Source organism: Bombina bombina, chromosome 3 (assembly GCF_027579735.1).
Source record: "Bombina bombina isolate aBomBom1 chromosome 3, aBomBom1.pri, whole genome shotgun sequence".
NCBI lineage: Eukaryota > Metazoa > Chordata > Amphibia > Anura > Bombinatoridae > Bombina > Bombina bombina.
This window is the reverse complement of record NC_069501.1, coordinates 796,565,935-796,593,889: the sequence shown is the minus strand read 5'-3', so window position 1 is coordinate 796,593,889 and position 27,955 is coordinate 796,565,935. Positions and strand designations below refer to the sequence as shown.

The 27,955-nt window shown below is 37.7% G+C and overlaps 1 protein-coding gene across 2 annotated transcripts in view; it reads left to right on the top strand.

The window, feature by feature from the left end:
• Window positions 1–15,294: 15,294 nt before the first annotated feature.
• Window positions 15,295–27,955, top strand: part of UBE3A (ubiquitin protein ligase E3A) — a 274,247-nt gene continuing 261,586 nt past the window's right edge. Inside the window, exon 1 of one of the 2 annotated variants that reach the window (XM_053707716.1) lies at window positions 15,295–15,977. In XM_053707716.1, coding sequence (XP_053563691.1) covers window positions 15,865–15,977 — 113 coding nt within the window. In that variant the 5' untranslated portion in view covers window positions 15,295–15,864. The remainder of the gene's footprint in view (window positions 15,978–27,955) is intronic. The other variant, XM_053707717.1, reaches the window with a different exon arrangement.

Genomic DNA, 27,955 nt, shown 5'->3' with positions numbered 1-27,955 from the left:
GTCTCTACCTAGAGACATGAAGATTCAATTTGCTCCCATTAATATTCCTCCTATAAAACAACACAGCACATTGCAATCAGTGCTTGGTATTGTGTTCCAGTATCCACTGAGTACTCCTTGTATTATGCTCTGGATTACAAGTTGTCTAAGCCTCTCTGCCTTATTTTCTAACAGGTTGAAATATCTGCTGGATTTCCTTATACCGGATCCTACTCTCACTTACTTCCTCATTTGATGCCTCTGCAAGATTCCTCAGTGGGGTAAAGGAAGATTTATTACCTTCTCTCAGTGTCTCTCTGCTTCAGCAGCAGCCGCTGCTACATTCCAGGCTGTCAGCTCTGCCAGTGACTTCACAGGCTCACTTCCTCATCATTCAGCATTCACACGCTGCCTGCCTGCTCCACATCAGACTTCTCAGCTCCTGCAGCATTTCAGGTACACTCTCTGCAAATACTACTACTGACTGCTTAGCTTGCTACCACTTACAAATATTGCAGTATTTGATTATACATATTTAGGTAGTATTACGCTCTCCATCCTGAAATTATTCTTTGAGTATGAATCCAGGATCTGTGTACTTTTCTGCAAGCTGAGCCAGAGTGTGTTCTGAATAACTTTACCTTACTTCTACCATAGCCCAGTCTTGCTTGCTTTATTTAACAACCTGTGAATCAGAGTTGTTATTAACAACCTGTTTTTACCATAAGGTGGTCTTATATTTTCCTGTCCAATACTTTAATTATTCTGTCAAAAGGTATACAGTGTGTGTTTATAAGATAAAGATATAGACTGTGTATATTTTGAAATAATAAAACACTTTATTTTTCAGAATCTGCTTGTCAGTAGTTGATTCAATAAATAAAGTGTAACAACCAAATTTTTACTACTGTTGCGTTCCATATAACAAACATTATAGTTAGAGGACCAACCAGTGGCTTGAGCAGTACTTAAGATGCTTCTGCTCCAGCACACATGACTCATGGGCCTCCTTCATATCTCAGGCAGAATTCGCTTACAATAATACAACTAACTCTTCTACCGGATTTTCACCCTTTTATATTAACTCTGGACTCCATCCACGTTTCCATCCCCTGTCGTCGTCTCACACACCTTGTCCACAGGTCAACGATCTTGTCAATTCCATCAAACTTACCTACAATGTGGTCCAAAACAACATCAGACATGCACAAGCCACTCAAAAACGCTATTATGACTTACGGCATCGTCCACAACCAGATTACAAGATCGGAGACATGGTTTGGTTGAGTACGAAAAAACCTTAAATTACCCACTCCCTGCAGGAAGTTCAACAACCTCTTTGTTGGTCCTTTCCCAATAATAGCCATTCGCAACCCGCTTACTGTCACCTTTCAGCTCCCTGCTACCTATCGTATCCACCCAACTTTTCATATATCCTTGGTCAAACCCTGTGATACCTCTCGTCTTCAACCTCTCCCTGCTCTGGTGTCCCCAACGCCGGATCCCGAGTATGAGGTGCACTCAGTTTTGGACTCTCGTCGCTACAGGGGACAACTGCAGTACCTTGTGCATTGGGCTGGGTTTGATTCCTCTGAGGATTCTTGGGAGCCTGCTACCAACCTCTCGGCTCCCCGGTTGGTGTCTCTCTTTCACAGGCGCCATCCCGATCGTCCAGCACCTTGATCCCTCCTTGATGGATCTTTGGGGGGGGGAAGTGTCATGATCCTCCCATTCCACCTTACATATGTCAAGTATCTATTACATACCACCTTTTTATCTAATTAGCATCCTACCTGAGCTCTATATAAACCTCCTACCTCCCAGAGTCCTTTGCTGGTTTATTGAAGTGTAATAGCTGCAGTTCCAGTCTCTAACAATACTAAAGATTGACAGGGTCTAATCTGACTGTTTATACCCTATTTCCAACAGCAAACTCTTACCTTACTCAGAGCTGTCTCTGCAACTTCTCTACAGAACGTCTGTCAGCACCTCCCCCTCCAGCACTTAGCTTGCGTGTATCTCCTAACAACCGGGCGTGACACGCCACACAGTGCTAACAGGAAGCGCAAGACCGGAGCCTGCACACTGCGCACTAAGATCACAAGGACCGGATCTTTGTGAGCAGTGATCACCGCACTCGCAGCCGCTGCTGCCGCTTACAAGGGAACCTCCGTTCATCCACTACTAGACAGGTGTCGTATACCTTGTATGACAAATACTGTGCTGCTCTTAGAAAACTGTGCCATTACAAACTGCTTGTGCGAGTGACTTAAAGGGAATTAATTCATGCATTCAGGGGAGCTGCTTAAGTAAATCATTTGCATATTTCTCTGACTTTTCATTGCTAACCTGCATTCTCATTTAACATTAACTTCTGCATTACTGGTTTACTCTGCATATACTTGTTCACCAGAACCAGCCAATCTTAACTCCCACTAATAGACCCTCCAGTTATTGGGTATTAGTTTATTGGCAATATCAACTACAATAGTTACACAGTGCACTAAAAGATAATATTGTACTGTCATCTTTTCATTTTGTAACACAACCTCACTTTCAAACAACCTATACTGGTAATTCCAGACAAAAAGGTTGCTGAGTGTTACACGGGGTGACCCTACCGTTAGCTTTAGAATTATAATACTTGTAGCGTACTTGATCTAGATTGTTGTAAGAAGGATTACATAATCTAAAGATCTTATAAACGTATGTCTACTACAGTATTTTATTGAAATACTGAAAAAACAATAACAAAGTGAAATTATTGAAAATTAGTTGGTCTTGATTTCTGTTTTGCTGTGCTCTGTACTGTAGCCCTGCATGACGCAAATCTTGAACTTTGTATATCTTTCACTTTGTTATAAAACAAAGAAGAAGAAAAAAAAAGAATAATTGTGCGAAATACAATACAGAATTGGCCGACGAGATTCATTGTATTTTCCCTGCTATGACTCATGCTGGATTGCTATTTGTATTCATGATGTAATGTTAAAAGTACTTGATTACAGTGATTTTGTATTTATTTTTTTGTTTTTCAACCTAAATAATAAAAAAAATTTATAGGGATAAAATTAGATTTTTTCACAGATTTATTAACAATATCATTTTAATTTGGCATGGAGATGAAACATCTATATAACAATTTGTAAACTGCCTCAATATTAATAAGGTAGGTATAAAATTTACTTTTGAATACCATCAAAGATCAATACATTTTCAAGATGTTACATAGGTGCATAGGTGGGAGATAGTACTTTTGGGTACCTGTCTCAGGTAATACAGTTCTACATGGCACTGGTTGCCACCCACGACATGTCCCTTATGCGGTAGCTAAGGGACAATTTATTTGAGTCAAAAGAAATTATTCTAATCAGCAAGACTATGAATATCAGTGTCAAGACCTTTCTTCTACAACCACAATTTCCGAAAAATATGGAAAATGCAAAAAAAAACATTAAAATAGTAACTTGAGAAAGGGCCTTCAAAGGAAATGTGCCTTTTCCTGGGTGGGGGGTTGCTCGTGACGTCAGCACACAACGGAGCAATGCAAGCCAGACAGGAGAGGCGCCAGTAGAGCGGTGATACAGCCGTGGCACTTACTGTTCCTGGCTGAACGGCTCACGCCCGGTGGAGACACAGGGAGGAAAGGTGTCCTCGGCGGAGAGTGAGCAGGGAGATCGTTGCACGGTGGTCTGTAAGAGAACCACTGGGGTTGCCACATTTTCGAGCCGTTTGGAAAGTCTAGGGTCCTTTGCTGCTGTCTTAGACCCGACTAATTGGAGGTTCCTGAGGGACTTTAGTGGGCAGGACATCGCACCATACCTTGAGCAGGCGGCCTCTCCAAATCCCCATTAATTGAGGTTCACAGACGGGCACATTATCTTCAATAAGGTACTATCTATGCATGTATCTCTTTTTGAGTGGACTTGTATGTGACTAGAAAAAGGCTGTTATGTTGCTTTACTTAAGTTCAGGTAACCAAGAGACTTATATTTACTCTAGGGATCTAATGTGGTACTATGGGCTGGCTTGATTAATCCAACTAAGTACCTCTATAGCAGTTTTTACTTGAACGGAAAAGTAATAATACTGCTTATTTCTAAATCTTGCCATATACGTTCGCATCCTAATCCTTAAAAAGTTAACTATTTGTGGGTGCGGTAAATGGTAGGGTATTCAGGTTATAAAACCTGCTCCTTGATTATCAATGTTATTCTTACAAGTTACATAACAAAAGGCATAATTTAGAGGCTTTTGGATAAATACCTCTACCAGACAAAAATGTCCCCCAAACTAAAAGATTTGGATAAAAACAAACAAACATACATTCGCCCAATAAATCAGCTATAGAATAAAAAATAGCTGATCCTACTGGTGCCCTTGATATTGCTACTCAGGTATCAGCCTTAATTATACCAAAAATAGAAAACATCCATCAAAGATTAGATGTAATCGTGGGAGAAATCAGGGCACAGGTGGATAGAATTAACCAACTTGAACGAAGAGTTTCCAGCTGTGATGATCTTCAAAACTCCATGGAATTAAAGCTTGAATTTCTATTAAAGCAAAATACAACTCTATCTAATAAAATAGAGGACATTGAGAACAGAGCAAGACGTAATAATTTGTGTTTGATTGGATTGCCCGAATCCCTCAAGCATCAAGAATTGAGAAAATTTGCGGAAGAGACCCTCCCACAGCTTTTGGGTATTCAACAGGATAGGCTTCTTTTCCCGGTAGAAAGAATACACAGAATGGGAAGAGAACCAGACTCTCCGACGCACGGGAAATCCTGCCCAGTAATCGCAAAAATTTTTAACTTTCAGGGAAAAGCAGAGCTTCTACAAGCTTTCAGGAAACTGCAAAGTCTTCAGTTCAACGGAGCAAAGATTTTGTTTCAGTGGAGACTTCTTTTAAAAGGAGACAATTTTCAACTATTTGTTCTCGACTAGTGATGGACAAAAGATTTTTTTCTCTTCTTTACCCAGCTAAATTAAGTATCAATTCAGGTTAAATTTTTTTTATTTTTGAATCTCCAGAAGCAGCTCAAACTTTTTTAGACAATGAAGCAAAATAATATTGTTGGTTTAATGAGAGTCTTTGATTTATTGTATTTTGGCCTATTTTTTTCCCCTCACAATCTACTGGGCATCACAGTTCACTTATAACCTTTCTAATCTTGAAATGGTGTTGACCATTATATGTTTTAATAATCCCTTTTTTTCTCTCAATATATTTCACAGTTTACTTATAAAAAAATGCAGATCTGAATTGGCTCATGCCATCTTATTTTTTATTGCACTTTTTAAATGTTCTTTTTGTAAAAAGAACTATGGATAGGTCTTATATTTTTTCTTATTAACTTTTTGGGAGATTTCCCAATAAATTTGATACACTACAAACTTATTGATATTAAATTGGGCTTTTCCAGTTCTCACAACATGGACTCTAACTTTATTCAATGGATTGTTGCCCAGCACTTATTTCCTTTTAACTGCACTTTTTTTTTATTGAACACAAGTGCAGTGATTTGTGTTGTACAGTATTTTCTTTTATCGTATTCACGTATGTTTATCTATTATATTATTGTTATTACCTATTTTTTTTATTTATTATTTTAAGTAACTTACAATGCTTTGCTGTATGTGTTTTCTTGTGGGTTATTTAGATTTGGGTAAGGGTATAAACTATGTGTGGCACACAAATGTTGCAGAGTTCCATGCCCCCCCCCTTCCCTTTAGTATATGGATCTTAAAAGAGATAGATAATTAAGATTTTGACCTGGAATGTGGGAGGGATCCACTCCCCAGTCAAAAGGAAAGCTGTTTTTAATTATTTAAATAAAAAAACCTTCGATATAATCTGTCTTCAGGAGACACACCTCTCTGATCTAGAACATATTAAAATCAAGACTAGATGGCTTGGGGACTCACTTTTTTCCTCATATAAAAAGGCAGAAACAGGGGTAATGATACTGCTCCATAAAAATCTTGGGTACAAGATTAATAAAGTTATAAAGGACAAAGAGGGCAGGTATCTGCTTGTGAGACTGGTGATCCAGAACCAAAACTATTTAATAATAAATGTGTATGGCCCTAACATTCCTAATGAAAACTTTTGGAACCATCTGTTGAAGAGACTACCTAAATTCTCTAAAGAAAAAATAATACTAACTGGAGACTATAACATCACCCCTAACTCTCATCTGGATAGGTGGAAACTAGGAGAGCATAGAACAAAAATGAGATATACAAGATATCACTTAAATTATGAAAAAATAATTTTAAGCTATTCTCACAGTCAGTAAATTTGGAGGATATATGGAGATTGTTGAATCCCAATAATCTTGAGTTTACTTGATGTTCCAAGTCCCATAATACCCTTTCAAGACTGGACTTAATTTTGGTATCTGAATCTTTAGTTCCTAAGGTTTTAAATTGTGATATTTTTGATCTTACACTATCAGATCATACTCCAGTAGTATTAACAGTTCAAACTAAAAAAGTCTTTTCATTTAACTCCTTTTTGTTCCCAACATATCTTTTGAACTCAGATTCAAATCTTTCTTGAGCAAAGCATGGGAAGAGTTCAGTAACTTTAATAATCATTGCAGGAACGAAGTTCCGATCTTTTGGAAACGGCCAAACTTTATTTAAAGGCAGAGATAAATACCTACTTGGCTAGATGGAAAAAGGAGCAAACTATTAAATTTAAAGATTTGTCAAGTAAGGTAAAGGATGCCTATGCTCTTTTCTTAAGTAACCCAGATGGGTTAAATAGACATAATTATTTTACTTGTAAGAAGGAAAGAGATCTCTTTCTTTTAGAAGAAGCACAACAAATATTGCATAAGAATGTTGCCAGATTCACAAGATATAGAAATAAAGCAGGCAAACTTCTGGCCTCAATTTTTAAGAGACAATCCCAGAGGAAGCCCATAGTGGCCATTAAAAATAATAATACAATAGCTACGGAACAAGATCAGATAGCTTTCCTATTTAAGAATTATTATACCGATCTATACACTTCACAGAACCCTCTTTCGGAAGCTATAAATAACTTCTTAGCAAATATCTCTCCCTTTAATCTCAGAATTAGATCTTGAAATCTTGAACAAACCAATTCTTGAAGAAGAAATATATAAGACCATCAACTCAATGACTAGAGGGAAGACCCCAGGTCCAGATAATCTACCCGTAGAGCTTTATTTGATGCTTTCTTCTGAGATTATACCGGATTTAAAGGACCTGTATAAAATTTATTTTGAGGATAATTTTAAGATCTCTGAGCACTTCAAAAGGGCTAATATTATTCTGATCCCCAAAAATAACAAAGATCTCTCAGAAGTTACTTCGTATAGACCAATATATCTGCTAAATCTTGACTACAAGATTTTGATGAAAATCTTAGCTGAGAGGATGAAGGTAATTCTACCTAAACTTATCCATCTTGATCAAGTGGGTTTTGTGAGTGGGAGAACGTCAGAAATCAATATAAGGAAAATTCTACATGCAATTTGCCTGTATAGTGGTGATAACTCCGCTCTGCCGGAGGCCTTCCTGCTATCTTTGGATGTAGAGAAGGCCTTCGACAGAGTGGAATGGCCATTCCTGGTTGAGGTTTTAAGAAGGTTTGGCTTTATAGGCAATTTTGTTGACTTGATTAGTAATATATATTCAGATACTAAGGCATCCTTACTAATGGCATCTCTAAGTCCTTTACACTCTCAAGGGGCACCTGTTAAGGCTGCCCCCTATCTCTGCTCTTATTTGATTTAATATTAGAACCTTTGGCCATCAAGCTGAGACTTTACCAGAAATTATTATAGGCCACATGACTTTAAAAATCTCACCGTTCGCCGATGACCTTCTTCTTTTTGTGGATAATCCTAAGGATTCTACTAACCTTGTTTTGAATCTTTTTGATAAGTATGGGGATGGACTAAATTCTCTAAATCCAAGATACTTTGGTTGAAGAAGTCGAACTATTCTCAATCATATCAATTCACTCAAACATTTTGTAATATCTAGGTTTAAAAATCCCTGCCAACCCCGTGGATTGGTATAAGGATATTTATCTAATTCTTCAGGATAGTAAAGATAAGATGAAGAGCTGGGCAACTCATCCTGTTTCGATATCTGGTAAGATTAATTTTTATAAGATATTCATAATTCCTAAAATTTTATATACACTTAGGATGCTTCCTCTTTTGATTATATGGAGTGGGAGGGAGGAAAGCAAGAATGAAACTTGAAAACTTGTACCAAACTTATCCTAAAGGGGGACTGGCCTTACCGAACCTGGAATGGTACAATTTTGCAACTATCTTGCGACTGCCAATTGATTGGCTACTACAGTTATTTAAATTTTCCAATAAATATTTAGATCAACAGGCGTGTTTCCCACACTCTTTAAAGGGACAGTCTAGGTCAAAATAAACTTTCATGATTCAGATAGAGCATGTAATTTTAAACAATTTTCCAATTTACTTTTATCACCAATTTTGCTTTGTTCTCTTGGTATTCTTAGTTGAAAGTTTAACCTAGGAGGTTCATATGCTAATTTCTTAGACCTTGAAGGCCACCTATTTTCAGAATGCATTTTAACAGTTTTTCACCACTAGAGGTTGTTAGTTCACGTATTTCCTATAGATCACACTGGTCTCATGCACGTGAAGTTATCTGGGAGCAGGCACTGATTGGCTAGACTGCAAGTCTGTCAAAAGAACTGAAATAAAGGGGCAGTTTGCAGAGGCTTAGATACAAGATAATTACAGAGGTTAAAAGTATATTAATATAACTGTGTTGGTTATGCAAAACCGGGGAATGGGTAATAAAGGGATTATCTATCTTTTAAAACAATAAAAATTCTGGTGTAGACTGTCCCTTAAAATTTTGTGGTGCATGCATCAAATAAAATGTTGGTAAATATAATCGCTAATCACCCTTTATTTAGAGACATTTTACTAGTATGGAGAAGGGCCATGAGACTCCTGGGATATCCATCTACTATCTCTAAGTGGTTGCCAGTACAAGGGAACTGTTATTTTCCTTTGGGAAATGCAGTTAACACTTTTAATATCTGGTCACCGTCTAAACCCTTAACTATTAAAGAGCTCTATGATTCAGACTTGAAGAAGTTGTACAACTTTGATAAGTTTCAAGATAAATTTGCGACAGTGCAAATTAAGCATACATTTTGTTTCCTTCAATTAAAAGGTTACATTAGTAAACTGGCAAGAAACTTTCCCCAATTATGGTTAGATAATCCCTTTACTAGATACCATTAATCCTGGAAAATGGTCTTTATCTTCCATTTATAAAATTCTAAGAGCATCAGATGGGGGGGGGGGGGACGCTCAACAGAGCTAACTTCTTATTGGGTGAATACTTTGAATTTGCCCAATCTCCATACTCATCTTTTGAGAAGTCTCAAAAAAACTCAATCTCTATGCCTCTCAGCATATTTAAGGGAATCTCAATTTAGGCTAGTGAATAGGGTCTACCTTACACCACGAAGAGTAGTTAAGTGGAATAAGAAAGTTAAAAATCAATGTCTTAAATGTTCTCAAAATGATCCAGATTTAGGCCATCTTTTATGGGACTGTCCAAGAGTGAAACAATTTTGGTTAAAAGTTGCGTACTTTCTCTCTCAAGTAACATAGATCAAAGTAGTCCTATCAATGGATTCTATCATTCTACTGTCTTCCCGAGACTTATGGGGGGGAAAAAGTAACTTTATTATTACTGCCATAATAATTCTTAGGAAACTATTGTTTAACAACTGGATTAGCTCCAGAGTCCCTTCCGTTAATGAGGCAAAGAAATAATTGATAAATTCCGCAATAATAGTGGCCTATGATTATAGATCAGAGAGGAAAACAAATAACTCTTTCGGGAAATTTTGGAGAGACTTTATCGTTTACCAAGACACAGATTTCATAAATCGAATAGAATTAATTACTAACACTCAATTGAATTAGGGGAGGGTTCCCCCCTTTTTTTATTCTCTTCCACCCCTTAGGCCTATTTATTTTTTGCTTATGTTATTTATTTTTTCCTCTTTGTTTCTAAGAAGATTATTGTTCTTCAGGCCTATTATGGCGGCCTTGTAATAATTGATTAGCATCTTTAATGTTATTAATCACTAATTGTTATATATATGTTATGTACATTTCTAATATATAATAAAGTTTAAAATTAAAAAAAAAGAATAATTTGAAAATTCAGTTTACCCTTTATTATATTGAAAACACATTATTTGTTGTTTTACTTTGTGAAGTAATTTTTTTTTTAAATTATTTATTTATTTGAAGCTGCCGAAAAAGGCTCTCAAAGTTGTACAACAAAAAACTAAGGAACAACACCACGCAGGGTGTAAACATAGACATGTCATGGAAAAAAACAGATTTAGACAATATCATGTACAAAGTAAAATAATAAAATAATATATATCAGCACAACATCGCTATTCAATCCATTTTAACATGGGAATGTTATCCTGAAAATGATCCCATCCTTAGGCCCCGGCAGCTCATTTTATTGACAGAACAAAATAATCATCCAAAAAAAATGAAAACAGAACATAAAACAAAACCATAATGGGGGAGAAAAAAAACAAAAAACACACAGGCTCTCATGGTTCTGGCACTCCCGCTCACAACCATACACCACTAGTGGTCCCCTCTAACCAAAACTTGACTACCTTTGCCAGTTCCCTGCAGGACTTCTCCAATCCCTTCTAATGTAACTACCTAGAACTCCTAACCCAGTCTACCGGAAAATCACCTAATAATACTAGATCACAGAAACATTGAGAACTTAGGAATGGATATAGTATTGTTTTTTGTACATCTTCCGGATATGTCTTAATTATGGGTAGCCAACCCAGAAGAAACTTTCTAATTTCTTTTTCATTTGCCTCCCTGAGATGGAAAGATTCAAAAATAATTTGCATCTGGATTTCTTTAGTAAAAACTGAGAAGCCGGGCATTTTTTTAGCTTTCCAGTTTTTCAGTATTAGTTGTCTAACAAGTAAGATAATTGTGTTTAAAATCTTACTTTGTGGTTCTGCCGCTAGTTTGGACCGTACAAATCTGATGACTGCTACATGTTCCAAAAAAGTTGGGACAGGGCAATTTAAGACTAAGGGGTAGATTTATCATAGTGCAATCAGACATGATACAATGTAGCGTATCATGTCTGCTGCACATCGACGCTATCGGCATTTATCATTGCACCAGCAGTTCTTGGCCACTAGCAGGGAATGTCAATCAACCCGATCGTATTTGATTGGGTTGATTTCTGTACGCGGCCTCAGAGAAGGCAGACAAGTTATGGAGCATCGGTCTTTAGACTGCTGCTTCATAACTTCTGTTACAGGGGCATCAAGCTCCATCTGGAGCTTGATCATTCGGCCCCTATTAGTTATGTGACAAGTTAAAATAAAAAGGTGATGTGAAACAGATTAGGCAATCGTGTAATCATAGTATACAAGGAGCCTCCAAAAAAGGTCTAGTCCTTCAAGAGCAAGGATGGGTCGAGGCTCACCAATCTTTCAACAGTTGCACCAACAATCCCCAAAGACATATCGGCAGGATTTTGGCCATTTCACCTTCTACAGTGTACAATATAATTAAAAGATTCAAGGAATCAGGTTAAATCTCGGTGTGTAAAGGGCAAGGCCGAAAACCACTTCTGAATGCGCGTGATCTCTGATTCCTCAGACGTCACTGTCTCAAAAACCATCATGAGTTTGTAATTGATATCCTGACATGGGCTTGGGAATACATTGGAAAAACTTTGTCAGTCAACACCATTTTCCGCTGCATACACAGATGAAAGTTAAGGCTTTACTATGAAAAGCAGAAGCCATACATCAACACTGTCCAGAAGTGCAGCTGAGTTCTACGGGCTCGGTCTCATCTGAGATGGACAGTAGCACAGTGTAAATGGTGTTTTGTGGTCCAACGAGTCAAGATTTCAAATAGTTTTTGGGAAAAAACAGCCATCGTGTTCACCGAGCCAAAGAGGAAAAGGACCATCCAAGGTGTTATCAGCGTTAGGTCCAAAATCCAGCATCTGTCATGGTATGGGGGTGTCTCAGTACCCACTTGCACATCTGGTAGAGTACCATTAATGCAGAAAGATATGTATACATTTTGAAACAACATATGCTGCCATCCAAACTTTGTCTTTTCCAGGGACATCCCTGCATTTTCCAGCAGGACAACACCAAACCGCATTCTGCCCGCATTACAAGCGCATTGTTGTGTAAGAAGAGTTTGGGTGCTAGCATGGCCTGCCTGCAGTCCTGACCTGTCTCCAATTGAGAATACATGGTGCATTATCAAGTGCAAAATAAGGCAACAAAGGCCACATACAGTTGCCCAGCTGAATGGGGGGAAATGATGCTTGCTTAACATAACCAACTGGTGTCTTCAATGCACAAACGCTTAATAAGTGTAATTAAAAGAAAAGGTGATGTTACACAGCCGTAAACAGTCAACTGTCCCAACTTTTTTGGAACATGTTGCAGTCATTAGATTTGAAATGAGTGTATATTTTAAAAAAATACATTAAATTCACAAAGTAAAACATCAAATAATGTGTTAATAATGTGTTTTCAAAATAGTACTGGGTGAAATAAATTTTTAAATTACTCTCTTTGTGTTTTTGCTTTTTCCAAATTGTCCTAACTTTTTTGGAATTGGGGTTGTAGATTGTTAGCTAGGAGTTATTCAAGGATATATATTTCTAGAGCTAAGACAGTTGTAGATGGATTAGCACGTAAGGAGCTGATGAGAATAAAACAAAGGAGACAGAGAGACAAGTTTAATGGAGTGACTTTTGTGATACAATTTTCCCCACAGTATTCACAGATTTGCTAAATAGTTAAAAAAACATTTTCCAATTTTGGCCATGGATGAGGGTCTGCAGGAGGTGGTTAGCACAGGATGTCGAATTTCTTACAAAACTTTGACTAATATTTTGTCACCTAGTAAACTGAGGAAAAGTGATGGTAAAGTAACATAAATGAGATTACTTTATATAAATTATTTAATTATTACATATAAAATGATGCCAAAATAATTGTCCAGTTTGCATTATTTCTATAATAAATTAATTTCTCAATCCTGCTCCATTACCTGTGCTCCGGCCGCCTCACTGTAAAAATGTCACTACTGTCAATTTGACTGGCCTATGGTTCATCCAATAGGGGATGCACCATAAGCCCTATGTAAAATAGTATCTGCACGGTCCCGTGCTTGTAATTAGAAGCCACATCGGGCAGAAGTTAAGTATGTTCACAACCCTCGGTAAGTCCTGTGACATCAGCATGTTGCACTATTCATTTTTTTTCTTTCGGCATCTACCCTACTTCAAAAATGTGTTGCAAAGCGTAATTCTTTTCCTCAACCATGACATTTTCTTGATGTGTAGCTGTAAAGGGAGGAAAAAGCATGAAGGTAACTGGCATAGAGCTTAACTCGAATGTGGCCATTCACCAGCATGGCCTTGCTCCGCCCCCAGAGCCTTCTTTTTTTAAAAATAATTAAACTATATATATTTTAAAGTAGACAACCCAAGGTATTTATCTAGGTCCATTTTGGTATATTTCATGCCATCCTTTCACAGACAAATGTGATCATATAAATGAATTGTTAACTTTTTCACAAACTTTTTCGTTAAAATGATTTACATACCACTTGAGCAATAATAACAAAAATGCTTGTAAAAGCATCTCTGGGATCCTTTTTGCTAAAAAAAAAATAGCAGACATTGATGGCTGTATCATCGTTTTTTACTAATTGCAGCTGTGTACCAAACTTATGAAATTTCTGGCAGTGGAGTTAATGAGTTAGCTTGGAAGGTTAATATTTGTTCTAGTGTAGGGATTACACCTCCCTGATCCCTCACAAACGGCTCTCTCACCCCCCACCTACACTCCTCACCAGCATCTTAATATGAAGTTTATTTTTTTTTTTCCTGAAGTATAGGAATCCCTCCTCAACCCTCCTACCTCACTGATCCCTCCCAAACAGCTCTTAAACCTCCCACTAGTAGCAGCATTTATAAGTACTGGAAGCTGTCTGCCAGTACCAAGTTTATATTTAGACTTTATTTTTTTCTGTAGTGTAGGGTTCCACTCACCCTCCCCATCTCCCCTTAATCATTATGTGGGGCTCAATCCCTCCGATTTTCCCTTTTTCTGTAGTGTAGCAACCTATCCCTCCCCTTCAAAACGTTGTCCTCCATTACCATATGAAGGCAGATGCTGGAAGCCCACAAATAGCAAGTCTTGGTTGACTGCTTGGGCTTCCAAAATGTTGGACATAGATCTACGTTATGTGGTAGGCTGGGCTTTGCAACAAATTACGCAGATCTACATCCAATTGTGTTAAGGGATTTATATACATGCAAATACCTCCTCCGCATTTATTACCCTTATCCCTCCTAAATAAAGTATAAGCATCTTTGTTATATTTACCTAGTTGTGTGAATCATTACGTCGTGTTTCAGTTATGCTGCTAATGTTTCTCTTCTGCTTCTAAGCGCTCAAGCAACTCCATTTTACCTGTTGTGCGTTTTGTTGCAAGCTCACGGGTACCTACGTATCCAGCTCACGGGTACCTAATCTTTTGAGCTCCATAGGTGTAAAGCCAGCCTTACATCCAGCCCTACACTTTGCTCTTCTGCGAGGACCATTAGGGACAGCTATAAACAAGCTAGAACAGTGAAGTCGGTATAGGCTTCCAATGCTACAATGAATTGGAAAACCAATAACTTTGATTTGAAGGTAACATGGGGAAAATAAATAATTAAATTTATAACAAAGTTTTTTTAATTTTTATTGTAACTATGCATAAATATATAACAATCAAGATTTTTCATGTCCCTTTAAATGGATACTAACTTGCCATCTACAGGTTTTCTATTAATCTCTCCCTGCAAGTAAACATTACACAGATTAAAGTTTCATAAACAGTTCAATCAACTCAACTGTCAAAAAGTTCTTAGAAACACACACAAAGCTACAGAAAATTATGTTAGTAATAATTCAAATATTCCACATTCTCAGATACCAGCTCATTTTGTTCAATCCTTTCTGTCTCAAAGCCTAAGTACTTCCTTTACAGGTAATGTATTGCAGGATTGCGCATGCCTTTTTCTCCCCACCCACATCCTTTTCATACCATAGATACTCCAACAACTCTAGAGCGTCCGCTTCGTTATACTCCTCTTCTGCTGTTAACCAAGTATCTATGGTGCTGTGCTGCAGTGCACTTCGGGATGCTCTCACCCTTCCGTCGGTCCTCCCAGTTTACGCTGCCAGAGGTCCGTGTATAGAAGCAAGATGGCGGCGCTGGGCTCGGGGTGACCAGTCAAGAAGGAGCTGCTCATGATTTAATTTTCTGAATTGTAGCACATTGTGACAGATAACAATATATTGAAGTCCCATGTGCGCGTGTGCTTTACATTTAAATATAGATACACATCGGGCCGAGTCATCCGAATGCACATATGATACATAACTAAATATACTTACATGTGATCTCTCGCACAGAGCGCCCAGTGTGTGCACATAATTGTAACCTATGTGATAGCCTGCAGTGCAGGGTTGTTTAACAATTTATAGTGTTATTTGCCTGGGTGATAAGCCTGTATACTATACAAACACATAAACTAGCACAACCATACCAAGAACGTCAGCTACTGCTCATTTCCTCGCGTGTGACATGTTAGACTGGATTTGTCAGTAGAATAAGCTGCACATTGCGGGTTTACAGTGTTTAGCTATCACCGCAGAGCTGTCATAGTGTGTGCATGGCCCGGGGGCAGTGACTGTGTAGTAGTTGAGTGAGTGCTTGTTGCTGGGTCTCGCATGAGTTCCCCGGACCGGAGGCAGCGGCAGCAGGAGAGAGAGGGAGCCCCAGAGCCCGAGAAGAGGACACATACTTCCTGCAGCAGCCCTGGACACGGCCCCGGGGGTGACAGGTCAGCTAGTGTGGGCACTGGTCTTTTGTTGGGTGGGGACGTCAGTTATAGGCCTCTAACTTGGTGTTCAGATAAGCTAGATGGGAATGTAAAACTGTGGTACATTACTGAGATTTTATATAGGAAGATTATTTGCATGGCTTGATAGTTATGTAGCATTTAAATTACATTTCTTTAGGTAAATAACTTGACAGACTAGAGTAGACCGCTTTCCTTTGGTCAGAGCTCTCAGGGGGAGGGGCTGAGCTGTCAAATCCCTGTAGGGCAGCAATGGGGTTAAATATTGGTTTAATGTGTAAGGATGCTTTCTAAGAGTGTGAAATGTTTACAAGTAGAGATGGTGTTACATAGATTATTATAAAGTGTGTAGATATATTCTTTTGTGCACAAATTATGGTATGACCTCTGATGCACTGAAAATTATATGATAAATATATACCTGGTTGTTGTATGAGTTTTTTAGGTATCAAGTTTAAATGAATAAATAAGATATTTATGATTTTGACAGCATACAATATTAAACAACTTTCCAATTTACTTCTTATGCTTCCTTCTCTTGTTATCCTTTGCTGAAAGGTTTATCTAGGTAAGCTCAGGAGCAGCAAAGAACTTAAGTTCTAGCTGCTGATTGGTGGCTGCATATATACAGATTGTCATTGGCTCACACGTGTTCAGTTAAAAACCAGTAGTGCATTGCTGCTCCTTTAACAAATGATATCAAGAGAATTAAGCAAATTTGATATCAGATGTAAACTGGAATGTTGTTTAAAATTATATGTTCTACCTAAATCATGAAAGAAACATGTTGGGTTTTATGTCCCTTTAACGTCACTTTAGAGCCTGATGTTTTAAGATCACATACTTGGAATACAGTAGAATGTCTTTTTTCTAGGTTATGTTAAAATAAGTGGGTTCCTTTCTATTTTAAATTGTTATCTTAGTCCCCACAATGGATCAACACATTTTAATGTCCTTGTTTAATTTTACAGCACTTCCATGGCTGTCACAATATTAGGGACACTGAACCAAAAATTTTTATTTCGTGATTCAGATAGAGCTTGACATTTTAATCAACTTTCTAATTTACTCCTATTATCACATTTTCTTCATTCTCTTGCTATCTTTATTTAAATTGCAAGAATGTACGTTTAGATGCCAGCCCATTTTTGGTGAACAACCTGGGTTGTTCTTGCTGATTGGTGGATAAATTCATCCACCAATAAAAAAGTGCTGTCCAGAGTTCTGAACCCAAAAAAAGCTTAGATGCATGCGTTTTCAAATAAAGGTAGCAAGAGAACGAAGAAAAAATGATAATAGGAGTAAATTAGAAAGTTGCTTACAATTACATGCTCTATCTGAAAAAATTGTGTTCAGTGTCCCTTTAAAGATCATTCTCATTATGAATTATCTTTTTTTATATTGCTAAAATTATCCTCATCTTAATTTGTAATACACCAACAGATTCTGCAGTGATATATGGGTATACAGGGAACAAAAACAAGGTAAGAAAGGGAAAGGCAAACTGTCACAAAACTTTTAGCGGGCCCTGCTCCCAAGGGAGCTTACCATCTAAGTGGTTGAGACAAAAGTTAGGAGAGAAGCTTTTGGTGAGTGCTTATTGTAGCCTATGGGCTCCTGAGGATTACAAGTTTCCAGTTCAAATTGTTATTTTGCCTTTGATGTGCAATAAACTTTGCATGGTTAGCAAGTATGCATCTCCTGAAGAGAGATGATTTGAGTGGATTTAAAGGGACATGCAACAAAAAAAAATCATGATTCAGATAGAGCTTACAATTTTAAACATCTTTCCAATTTACGTCTATTATTTAATTTGCTTCATTCTCTTGGTATCCTTTGTTAAAAAGTATATATAGGCTAAGGTGCTTGAAGTTAGCTGCTGATTGGTGGCTGAACTTGTATGCCCATTTTTATTGGCTTAAACATGTTTAGATAGCTCCAATTAGTGCATTGCTGCTTCTTCATTAAAAGATACCAAGAAAGTGAAGCAAAATTGATAAGAGCATTGAAAAGTTGTTTAAAAATGTATAATCTATCTCAATCATGAAACAACATTTTTGGGATTCATGACCCTTCAAAGCTTTGTGAGAGAAACTGATAGGCTGAGCAAGAGAGTTCAAATGGATAGAGTGATGTCATGAAGATAGGAGTGGGAGGTTGTGATGATTGGAGGGACTTGCTAATAGTAGGTCAGTAGGAGCATGGAAGAGCCAGCTAATATGATACAATATATAATGATGAGACTAGCGATATATTTTCATGTGGTATTGGAGGGCTTTTTATGTGAGGGTTAAAGGACCACTCAATGCAGTATAACTGCATAATTAACAAGTGTATCATAAAAATACAATGCAATAACACCTGAATTTCACAAAAGCAGATTTTTTTTCTGTCACTTTTTTTTTTTTTTTTTTCTGTCCATATGACGGACATCAGCCAATGCATAAAGACAAATATTTGGATCGTCCCTCGGTTAAACCCAAAAATACTATCCCAAAATAACCGTTATTTCTCCCAATAATGGAAGAGTATGTGTGAAATAGTAGGAAGTGGTTGAAAAGCGCTAAGAAAGCTTTGGGTATGGGTATATTATACTCAAAAATAAATACAATATATTTTGAACAGAATATAACCACAAAGTTGGTTAAATATATACTTTACTGTTCGTATTAAAACAAGTTATTGACGTATCTGTCCCTATACAAAAAAGCTATACAATATTCTATGCACAATATAAATGTTCAATAAAATTCCATGCTCAATAAAATTCTATGCACAATATAAATGTTAAATTAAAATTCTAAAAGTTGTGGCCACAACTATTAAGTTTTGAAATTATCTCCTCTCTAGTGATGTAATTTCTATTGCGGAGCTCCAGCTGCTCCCTGAATAATGTTATGAATGCTTCGTTGCACAATTGCACGTTAGTTCTTAGAAAGAAAAGTTAGGAAAATGTTCCTACCGGGTTTTACCCGGTTCCTCTTACCCGACCTACGATGGTTCTACCTCCTCTCCTTGGGTTATGGAAGGGTTGAGTTCCGGTCTGTCTTTTGCTGAAAGGACTGGTACGTTACCCGTCTGTTGTCTTAGCGTTCTCGAGTTCCCCGGGAACACCTACCCAATAACGTGTATTCCTTCTCTCTCGTGATTCGAGAGGACCAATCGGGTAACCGTCTGGAGGAAATAGTTCCTAGTCTTCGTGGATATTTTTCTAGTGTCTATCCGTTTGTGTAGTCCCAACGTTCTGTGTAATCTTAATGAGCCAGTAATCCTTTGCAGATTATCAGTCTACGAGTTTCAGCGCGATACTGCGCCTTTGTCAAGACGTATAATGATTATACGCTTTGACAAAGGCGCAGTATCATGCCGAAACACGTAGACTGATCATTGTTTTGGGTTAAACGCATAGTTATGAGCAAAGAAACATGCAATAATAAAATGCCCCAACATATTAAAGTGTTTTCTTTTTGCACTTTATGTCCCTTTAACGATTTATCCAAAATGTGCATTTTATTCTTCGGTTTACATCAGCCCACAAGACTCTGGGGCTGATTTATCAAGTGTCTGTCCGACATGATCTGCTCCGCGGATCATGTCTGACAGTCATCGCTGAATGCCAACAGCATACGCGGTCGGCATTTAACATTGCACAAATAGTTATTGTGAACTGCTTGTGTAATGCCGCTCCCTGCAGATTCACGGCTGCTAGTAGGGGGTGTCAATCAACTCGAACATATATGCTGCTTCTTAACTGCTGTTACCGGCAAGCTTGAAGGCTCGAGCGGGAAACGGCTGCATTGGGGCCGATTGACAGCTTGTTATAGCGGCCCCTCTGTCTGAATGTCTAACACTCATTTGCAAACATCCAGGATAGAGTCAATAGATAATGGCTTCAAATCAACAATAAGTAGTTTCAATGTGCAATTCTCTTTATATGATTACAGTTTACTCGCTTTTTACTATGAGTCTGCTTATTTTTATTGTACAACCAAACATGTCCTCACAGCTTTACAACCACAAATCAGTCAGGAAAGTGCATTTTGTTGTAGGCACTTAAATCAGCCCTTTGGCTTTTATCAATTAAATAGACACAACATTTAAAATTAAACATTCATGATTCTTACAGAGAAGACAATTTAGTATTCTCTTGGTATTTTTTTGCTGAAGAGCATATCCTTTGTTGGCTGAGTCTAACAGGTTTGTCAAGCCCTGATTTAGTAAATTTCCTTGTAGGAACTGCCAAACCACACTTTGAATAATATATATACTGTGTGTATATGTGTATATATATATATATATCTATACTATAATTACGCTTGTAACACGTCCATCTGTGTCGCCAGTTGTGCAAGCATCCTCAAAGGAATGTTGGCTGGGCGAGGCAGCCAAAAGAATGTTGGCTGTGCGCGGCCAAAAGAATCCACCTGGATGCAGCGAAGCAGGTGGATTCTTTCATCACCCTGCCACTTTCGGAATCCACCTGGATGCAGCGTAGGCAAACAAAGTGGTATTAAGAAGAAAAAAAAAAACTAACAGCCTACACGAAGTATGAAAACAATAACCACCCACATGAAGTATTAACAAAAATAAACTAATCGCCCGCACAAAGTATTAAGAAAAAAAAAACATAACCGCCCGTACGAAGTATTAATAATTAAAATAAAAAATCCTAACATTAATTTAAAAATAAAACCTAACAAATTACAAAAAAAATATCTAAAATTACAAAAAATAAAGTCTAAAATTACAGAAAAAATTAAACAAAATGATCAAAAATAAAAAAATTCAACCTAATCCCTATGAAAATAAAAAAGCCCCCTCCAAAATAAAAACACCCCCTAATCTAAACTACCAATAGCCCTTAAAAGGGCCTTTTGTAGGGCATTGCCCTAAGTTAAACAGCTCTTTTACATTTAAAAAATACTAAGTCCCCCCCCCCAAAATAAAAAAACACTAACACTAAAAAAACTTAAACTACCCATTGCCCCTAAAGGGCATTCAGCTCTTTTACTGCCCTTTAAAGGGCATTCAGTTTTTTTACAAGCCCATTAAATCCCTAATCTTAAAAATAACCCCCCCCCCCCGGGGGGGCGTGTCCGTGCTGCGTCTGTGACAGGACGCATTTTCTGCAGGCTCTGGATGATTGTATGATAATCCGCCGATTACTACATTTTTGCAGCAAGATCATACATATTTTATACAAAGAACCCATGACTGAATGCGTCGTGGACCTACATTTCACTTCTTGCTTGTGAATATGAATCTGGGGACTCAGATCGGAAAATTAAGGCCTAGAGCGGCGGCTCACTCTTAGGCATACACCTCCCCCCCGAGAAGAAACGGGGCCACAGTGCTGCCGGTTTGAACCGGCTTACTGTTATTTCTTCACCCACCCTAGTAAGCGGAGAACAGGCCACGAAAATACACAAAATCTACCTAATATAGAACTATCTTGGGGTTACCTAGCCATTTGATCATGGCGAGTGAAAACTGCACACTGCAATGCGACGAACATTTTATAAAACTGGAACAGCTCATACAGAGGCTAATGGAAAAAGCTCCATATGACTTTCTGCTTAAACATGTATCGGCAAATGCAACCGACACATCCATTACCCAGAACACCGCTGCCATGGCGCAACATAACTTGCAGGGCGCCAAACCGCCTCAGGATGCTCCGCCGACAGCACACAGAATCCTCTTGGATAGCAATAGAGAGGAATATGAGTATAAGACCTGCTACCCTGGACCACCGCTGCCCCAACCCGCTGGAGGCGCAGACCTACGTGGGGGTTGTGTGACTTGGTCCGAATGGCCTCTGCAACTCCAAGCATCAAGATTTCAGCTGCAGGAGGGGCGCATAACTACTCACAGAGAAGGAGACAAGACCCGACATGGCATCACAACCTTATCCCTGGGGACCATAGCAGCGCTAACTTTATTGCAGTCTCCTAGTAAGTCTACTCCTCGGAAAATACTAGAGAAGCTGGGGAGCATAACCGGGCGGAATGTTGATCAAGCACTGACCACACCGGGTGATAGCGATAAACGGAGACAGTTTTTTGACCCAGGTGGAATCTCACGCTGCCTGCATAGTGTAAATCGTCTGCCGAGATCAGGTAAGGGGTAGTGTTTGGAGGCCCCTTTTCAGACAATATATAGCAGGTGGCGTCCGCTGGCAGAGACTGCTTGTTAATGATTATCTGGGGACTTTTTCATAGTTTCATAGGGACTGCAGCTGCCTAATCATTTATATCCCCTTCACGGACCTGGGAGTCAATAATAACCGCAATAAGAACTTGAACATACAAATAGGACGTTTAGTCCAGCTATATGAGGACATCTGCCTGATGAAACACATTATATGCGGACAGGCTATATCAGTTCAGAGCTGTGTAAATAGTTGGAGTTACTGTTCCAGTTGTTATATTTATCTTTCCTCCAAAGGAGCAGTAATAGGCTAATGAGCACCTCATTCATAGGGCAATACTTCATTCCATGTACTAACAGGTTAATTGTGTTCTCCTTTCTGTGTATTAAGAATTGAACTGTGTATCTTGAGTAAAGATTTGGTATAAGCACTTAGGGCAGCATACATATATAACCACACAAGCTTAGCTTATACCCCTCCCATAATTTGCACCCCCCATATAACAAATTTCAGGTCCCACATATATCTGATTCAGCTCTAGCAGTTCTAAGCCCAATTCTGAGAAATAACATGATTACCCTTCATGTACCACTACATTGCATAAATTGTGAAGTACTGGCCTGTCTCCCTTACTCCCAGTTTTCCCTCCCCCCATCATTTTAAACATACCCATTGATGTCTGTATTTATCTGTTATGGATCCAAGAGTGATCCATATAGTTTGCAAATGGGGATCAATTAAGACATATGGCACATTGAAAAGGTGTATACAAGCTTCTAAGTGAATGTACAGAACTAGCTTCACGCCTTTATTACAGCATTTTTTATTTATGGATATATGTGATATAACATTGTATTGTACCAACCTTGATGTATGAGGTTCACATTTCCCAGTTTACCCCCCCACCACCATTTTAAGCATACCCATTAATGTTTGTATTTATCTGTTATGGACCCACATGTGGTCCGCATAGTTTGAAAATGGGGTTCAATCAAGACATATAGCACGTTGAAAGGGTGCTTCCAAGCTTCTAAATGAATGTATAGGCCTAGCCTTACGTCTTTTCTATAGCATCTTTTTCTTTATGTATGGACATATGCGACATAGCATTGTATTGTATCAATCTTGATGTATGAGGTTCACATTTCATCTACACTTTGTATGTCTATTTAATCACAATAAAGTTCTTTTAAAACCAAAAAAAAAAAAAAAAAAAAAAAAAAAAAAAAAAATAACCCCCCCCCCAAAAAAAAGTTTGCCTAACTCCTAAATAGGTACTCGCCATTCCTGAAGTCCGGCGGAGAAGGTTTTCTTCCAGGCAGCTCCATTATCTTCTATCTTCATCCGGAGCAGGTTTCCCCGATGCACGGATCCTCAGCCGTGGTGGTTCAAAGCGCCGTGGAGACTCCTCTTCATGCGATCGTCCGTTGCACACTGAAGATTAAATGTAAGGTACCCCATATTTATTGGGGTACCTAGCGTAACCTATTGGCTGAAATTTGAAATTAGCCAATAGGATGAGAGCTACTGAAATCTTATTGGCTGATTTGAACAGCCAATAGGATTTCAGTAGCTCTAATACTATTTGCTGATTTAAAAATTTCAGCCAATAGGAATGCAAGGTACCCCAAATTAAATGCTGTACCTTCCATTCAATTTTCAGTGTACAACGGAGATCGGATGAAGAGGAGCCTTCACGCCGCTGATGACCGCCGCTCCGGATCCGCACATTGGGGAAGACTGCTCTGCGCCGCCTTCGCTCCGTATGAAGATAGAAGATGATGGAGCTGCCTGAAAGAAGACCTTCACCGCCGGACTTCAGGAAATGTGAGTACCTATTTGGGGCTTAGTTTTAGACTTTTTTTTTTTTTTTTTTTTTTTTTTAGATTAGGGTTTTAAAAGGACACTCAATCAAAATTAAACTTTCATTATTCAGATAGAGCATGCCATTTTAAACAACTTTCCAATTTACTTCCATTAACTAAATGTGCACGGTCTTTTTATATTTAAACTTTTTGAGTCACCAGCTCCTACTGAGCATGTGCAAGAATAAGTGTGTATGCATATGTGAATGGCTGATGGCTGTCACATGGTACGTGTATGCATTTGTGATTGGCTGATGGCTGTCACATGGTACAGGGGGAGTGGAAAAAGACATAACTTTTAAAATTGTCAGAAAAAAAATCTACTACTCATTTGAAGTTCAGACTAAGTGCTGTTGCATTGTCTTGTTATCTTGCATTTGTTGATTATGCAAATCTACTGTGTTGACTGGTCCTTTAAGGGCCGTAAAAGAGCTAGATGCCCATACAAATGAACCTTTAGCTTAGGTTTTTTTTAGACTTATTTTTTTTTTATTTTGGTGGGGTTGGTTGGGTGGGGGGTTTTACTGTTAGGGGTACTTTGTCATTTTTACATGTAAAAGAGCTGTTTCTGTTAGAGCAATGCCCTACAAAAGGCCATTTTAAGGGCTATTGGTAGTTTATTGATTGGGAGGGGGATTTTTTTTTATAGGGGTATTAGTTTAGGTTTAATTTTTTTATTTTGGATAACTGTTTATTTTTGTTTTGTAATTTTACATTTTTTATTTTTTGTAAAATTAGCTTTGGGGTTTGTAGTTTTTTTTTAATCATAGACTGCACTCTTATGGCTTATCACCTAGTACATGTATGTATATATATGAGGTGCATTCATTAGAAGTAACAAAAAAGCAAATCACTCCATATAAAAAGTTATTAATACAAATGCACAGAATAATTCATATTTCAGCAAATATTGTCTCTGTGATTTAATATATGTAGAAGACAAATAAGATGCCCCTGTATGGTTCCTACCTACACTTCTTTACGCCATCTGAGTCAAGTGCCGTGCAGTGTAGGGAGAGCCTTTAGAGGCACCTGGATATCCACTCTCCACCACTTCCTGGAGTATGGTAGTAGCCTCACTCACTGTGGTTACATTCTTAAAAGAACAGAAACTCATTGCAAAACTGTATAATTGTTGTATCATTAAAAACATTTGAATTTAGCAACAGTTCTGCTCATATTTAACAACCTCAATAAAATATGAGATATTTGCATCACAGAATTTAAAATTAACTACACTATCAGGGTACAGTTTTTTTCAAAGTTCATACATGTCTCTTAGGAAACATATTGTTCAAGGTTGCGACCACCTTGTAATAATTAGTGTTCTCCACACAAAATGGTGCCACCCGGGTGGCGTTATGAGGTAGCCAGCTGGGGGCAAGGCAAATATATATATATATACACTAGTTTGCTATACATCAGGGGTATAAATTGCAATTCAAGAAAAGAGTATATGTGGGGATAAAAGGTGCTAGATATAAAGCTATCTATACAACAGATTTAGCACAAAATGGGTGATTATCCCCATTACCAAGTGTACAGCGAATACAAATAAGTCCCTCACTCTAGTATAAAATTGCCTGTACAGGCTTATCTGCACTTTCACTTTATCCCCTTGTAATTATTTAAAACTGCAGGCTTTCCCTGTGCTGTATCTCCTAGAAAAAATTGTAGTAGCACTGCTACTTCCTCGCAATCTGTTCAGCGATATTCATTATATCTAGTGTGCTTATTTATTTTCTGTATATGTAATAGTTTAATTTGCTACTAAAACTTTTCTAGGAGATACAGTAAGGGGACACCCAGCAGTTTTAAATAATTACCAGGGGATACAACGAAAGTGCAGATAATCCTGTATAGGCAATTTTTTACTAGAGTGAGGGACCTTTTTGTTTTCGCTGTACACCTGGTATATTACCCATTCCCCATAACCAACACAGTTATCTTAATATACTTTTTACCTCTGTGATTACCTTGTATCTAAGCATCTTCTGACAGTCCCCTGATCACATGACTTTTTATCTATTGACTTGCATTTTAGCCAATTAGTGCTTTGTTGTGCTCACTCATAAATAACTCTGCAGGCGTGAGCACGTTTTCTATATGGCCCACATGAAATAACAGTCTTCTGTTGTTAAAGCTAATAAAAAAGCATGTGATAAGAGGCTGTCTATAGTGGCTTAGAAACGGGCAGAAATTTAGAGGTTTAAATGTTATATTATATAACATATGTTAGTTGTTCAAAGCTGGTGAATGGATAGTAAAGGTGTTGTCTATCTTTTTAAACAATTACAATTTTAGTGTTTACTGTCCCTTTAAGTATGTGCTTGTCTATCTTTTAACTCAGTTAATAAAAGGTATGTTTTATTTTCATAGGCTTTCCCATTCCCCTACATATACTATTATTTTTGCATTGTGATTTATACCCCTGGTGAATAACACACTAGTGTGCCAGTATATGAATCTCTTCCCTTTTTCTTGAATTTTTATGCTGCCTTCCTGTAATCACATAGGTCTATTTCTAGAGGGATTTTTTTTTGTTAAAGGGACACTGAACCCAAATGTTTTCTTTCGTGATTCAGATGGAGCATGCAATTTTAAGCAACTTTCTAATTTACTCCTATTATCAAACTTCCTTTGTTCTTTTGCTATCTTTATTTGAAAAAAGGCATCTAAGCTAAGGAGCCAGACAATTTTTGGTTCAGCACACTGGGCAGCAATTGTCTACTGGGGCGTTAATTTATTCACCAATCGGCAAGAACAACCCAGGTTGTTCACTAAAAATGGGCCGGCATCTAAACTTACATTCTTGCTTTTCAAATAAAGATACCAAGAGAATGAAGATAATTTGCTAATAGGAGTAAATTAGAAAGTTGTTTAAAATTGCATGCTCTATCTGAATCACGAAAGAAAAAAATTGGGTTCAGTGTCCCTTTAAAGGAATATTTTTTACTCATCTCTCGTGGAGTCAATCCAACAGAACATCAGCATACTATTCTAACTTGATCCTGATAGAGCATGCAATAAATAAAAAATCCAGTCAAATACATTGACATATATAATATGCCAATTTAGTTATCTGTGCATCCTTTGCTGAAGAGGTAGACTCAGGAGTAAACACTTGAATACTACATGGTAGCAGTCTTGGCAGCAGTGTTTGTATCAATGTTGCAAGCATTGCTGCCTTAAAGTGTTTAATATACCTGCACACTCGTAAGTCTACCTAGGTTACTCTTTAACAGAGAATACCACTAGAACAAAGAAAAAGTGATGATATAAGTTCATTTGCATGCATTATCTAAATCATGATCGTTTAATTTTGACTTTTATGTCACTTTAAATAGTTACCAAATACAAGATTCCAGTGTTTTGTATGAATACCTGTCTGAAAAAGAAACCAAATTAAAGCCTACTTTGCTTCAGTTGAACTATGAAAATGCCTTGTCTAAAGTGACACTTTCAACATTATTACTATGTAATGCACTTTGAAATATGAATTGCATTAAAAAAAGGCTTTTTAAGCATTTAACTTTACCTTAGGCATGCTCATAATGTCAATCATGAGCATAGACAATCTTTGATTGCAGAATACACACCATGCACTAATTACGCACCAGTCTGTAGCTAAGAGCCCTCAGACATAAACAACTGGAAAGTCTAAAAAGGTCTAAAAGTTGTCAGGATCTGTGTTAAGAATAAATAAAACAGCATTCATTTATATTGCAAAGTGTGTTCCAATAGTATGCTAGGGCTATGCAGCCATTGCACACTGGTAATACTGGTAAGTGTTTGTGTTTTAATGGATAGAAAATGTTAGTCATTTCTACTATGCATATGAAGAACTACTATTTAAATGTTATTTTTTTTTTTTTTGCGTGATAAGGTTATTAAAGCTAAAGAGGAAGTGCAGCTGGATCTTTAGTTACAGCATGTCATTTTCA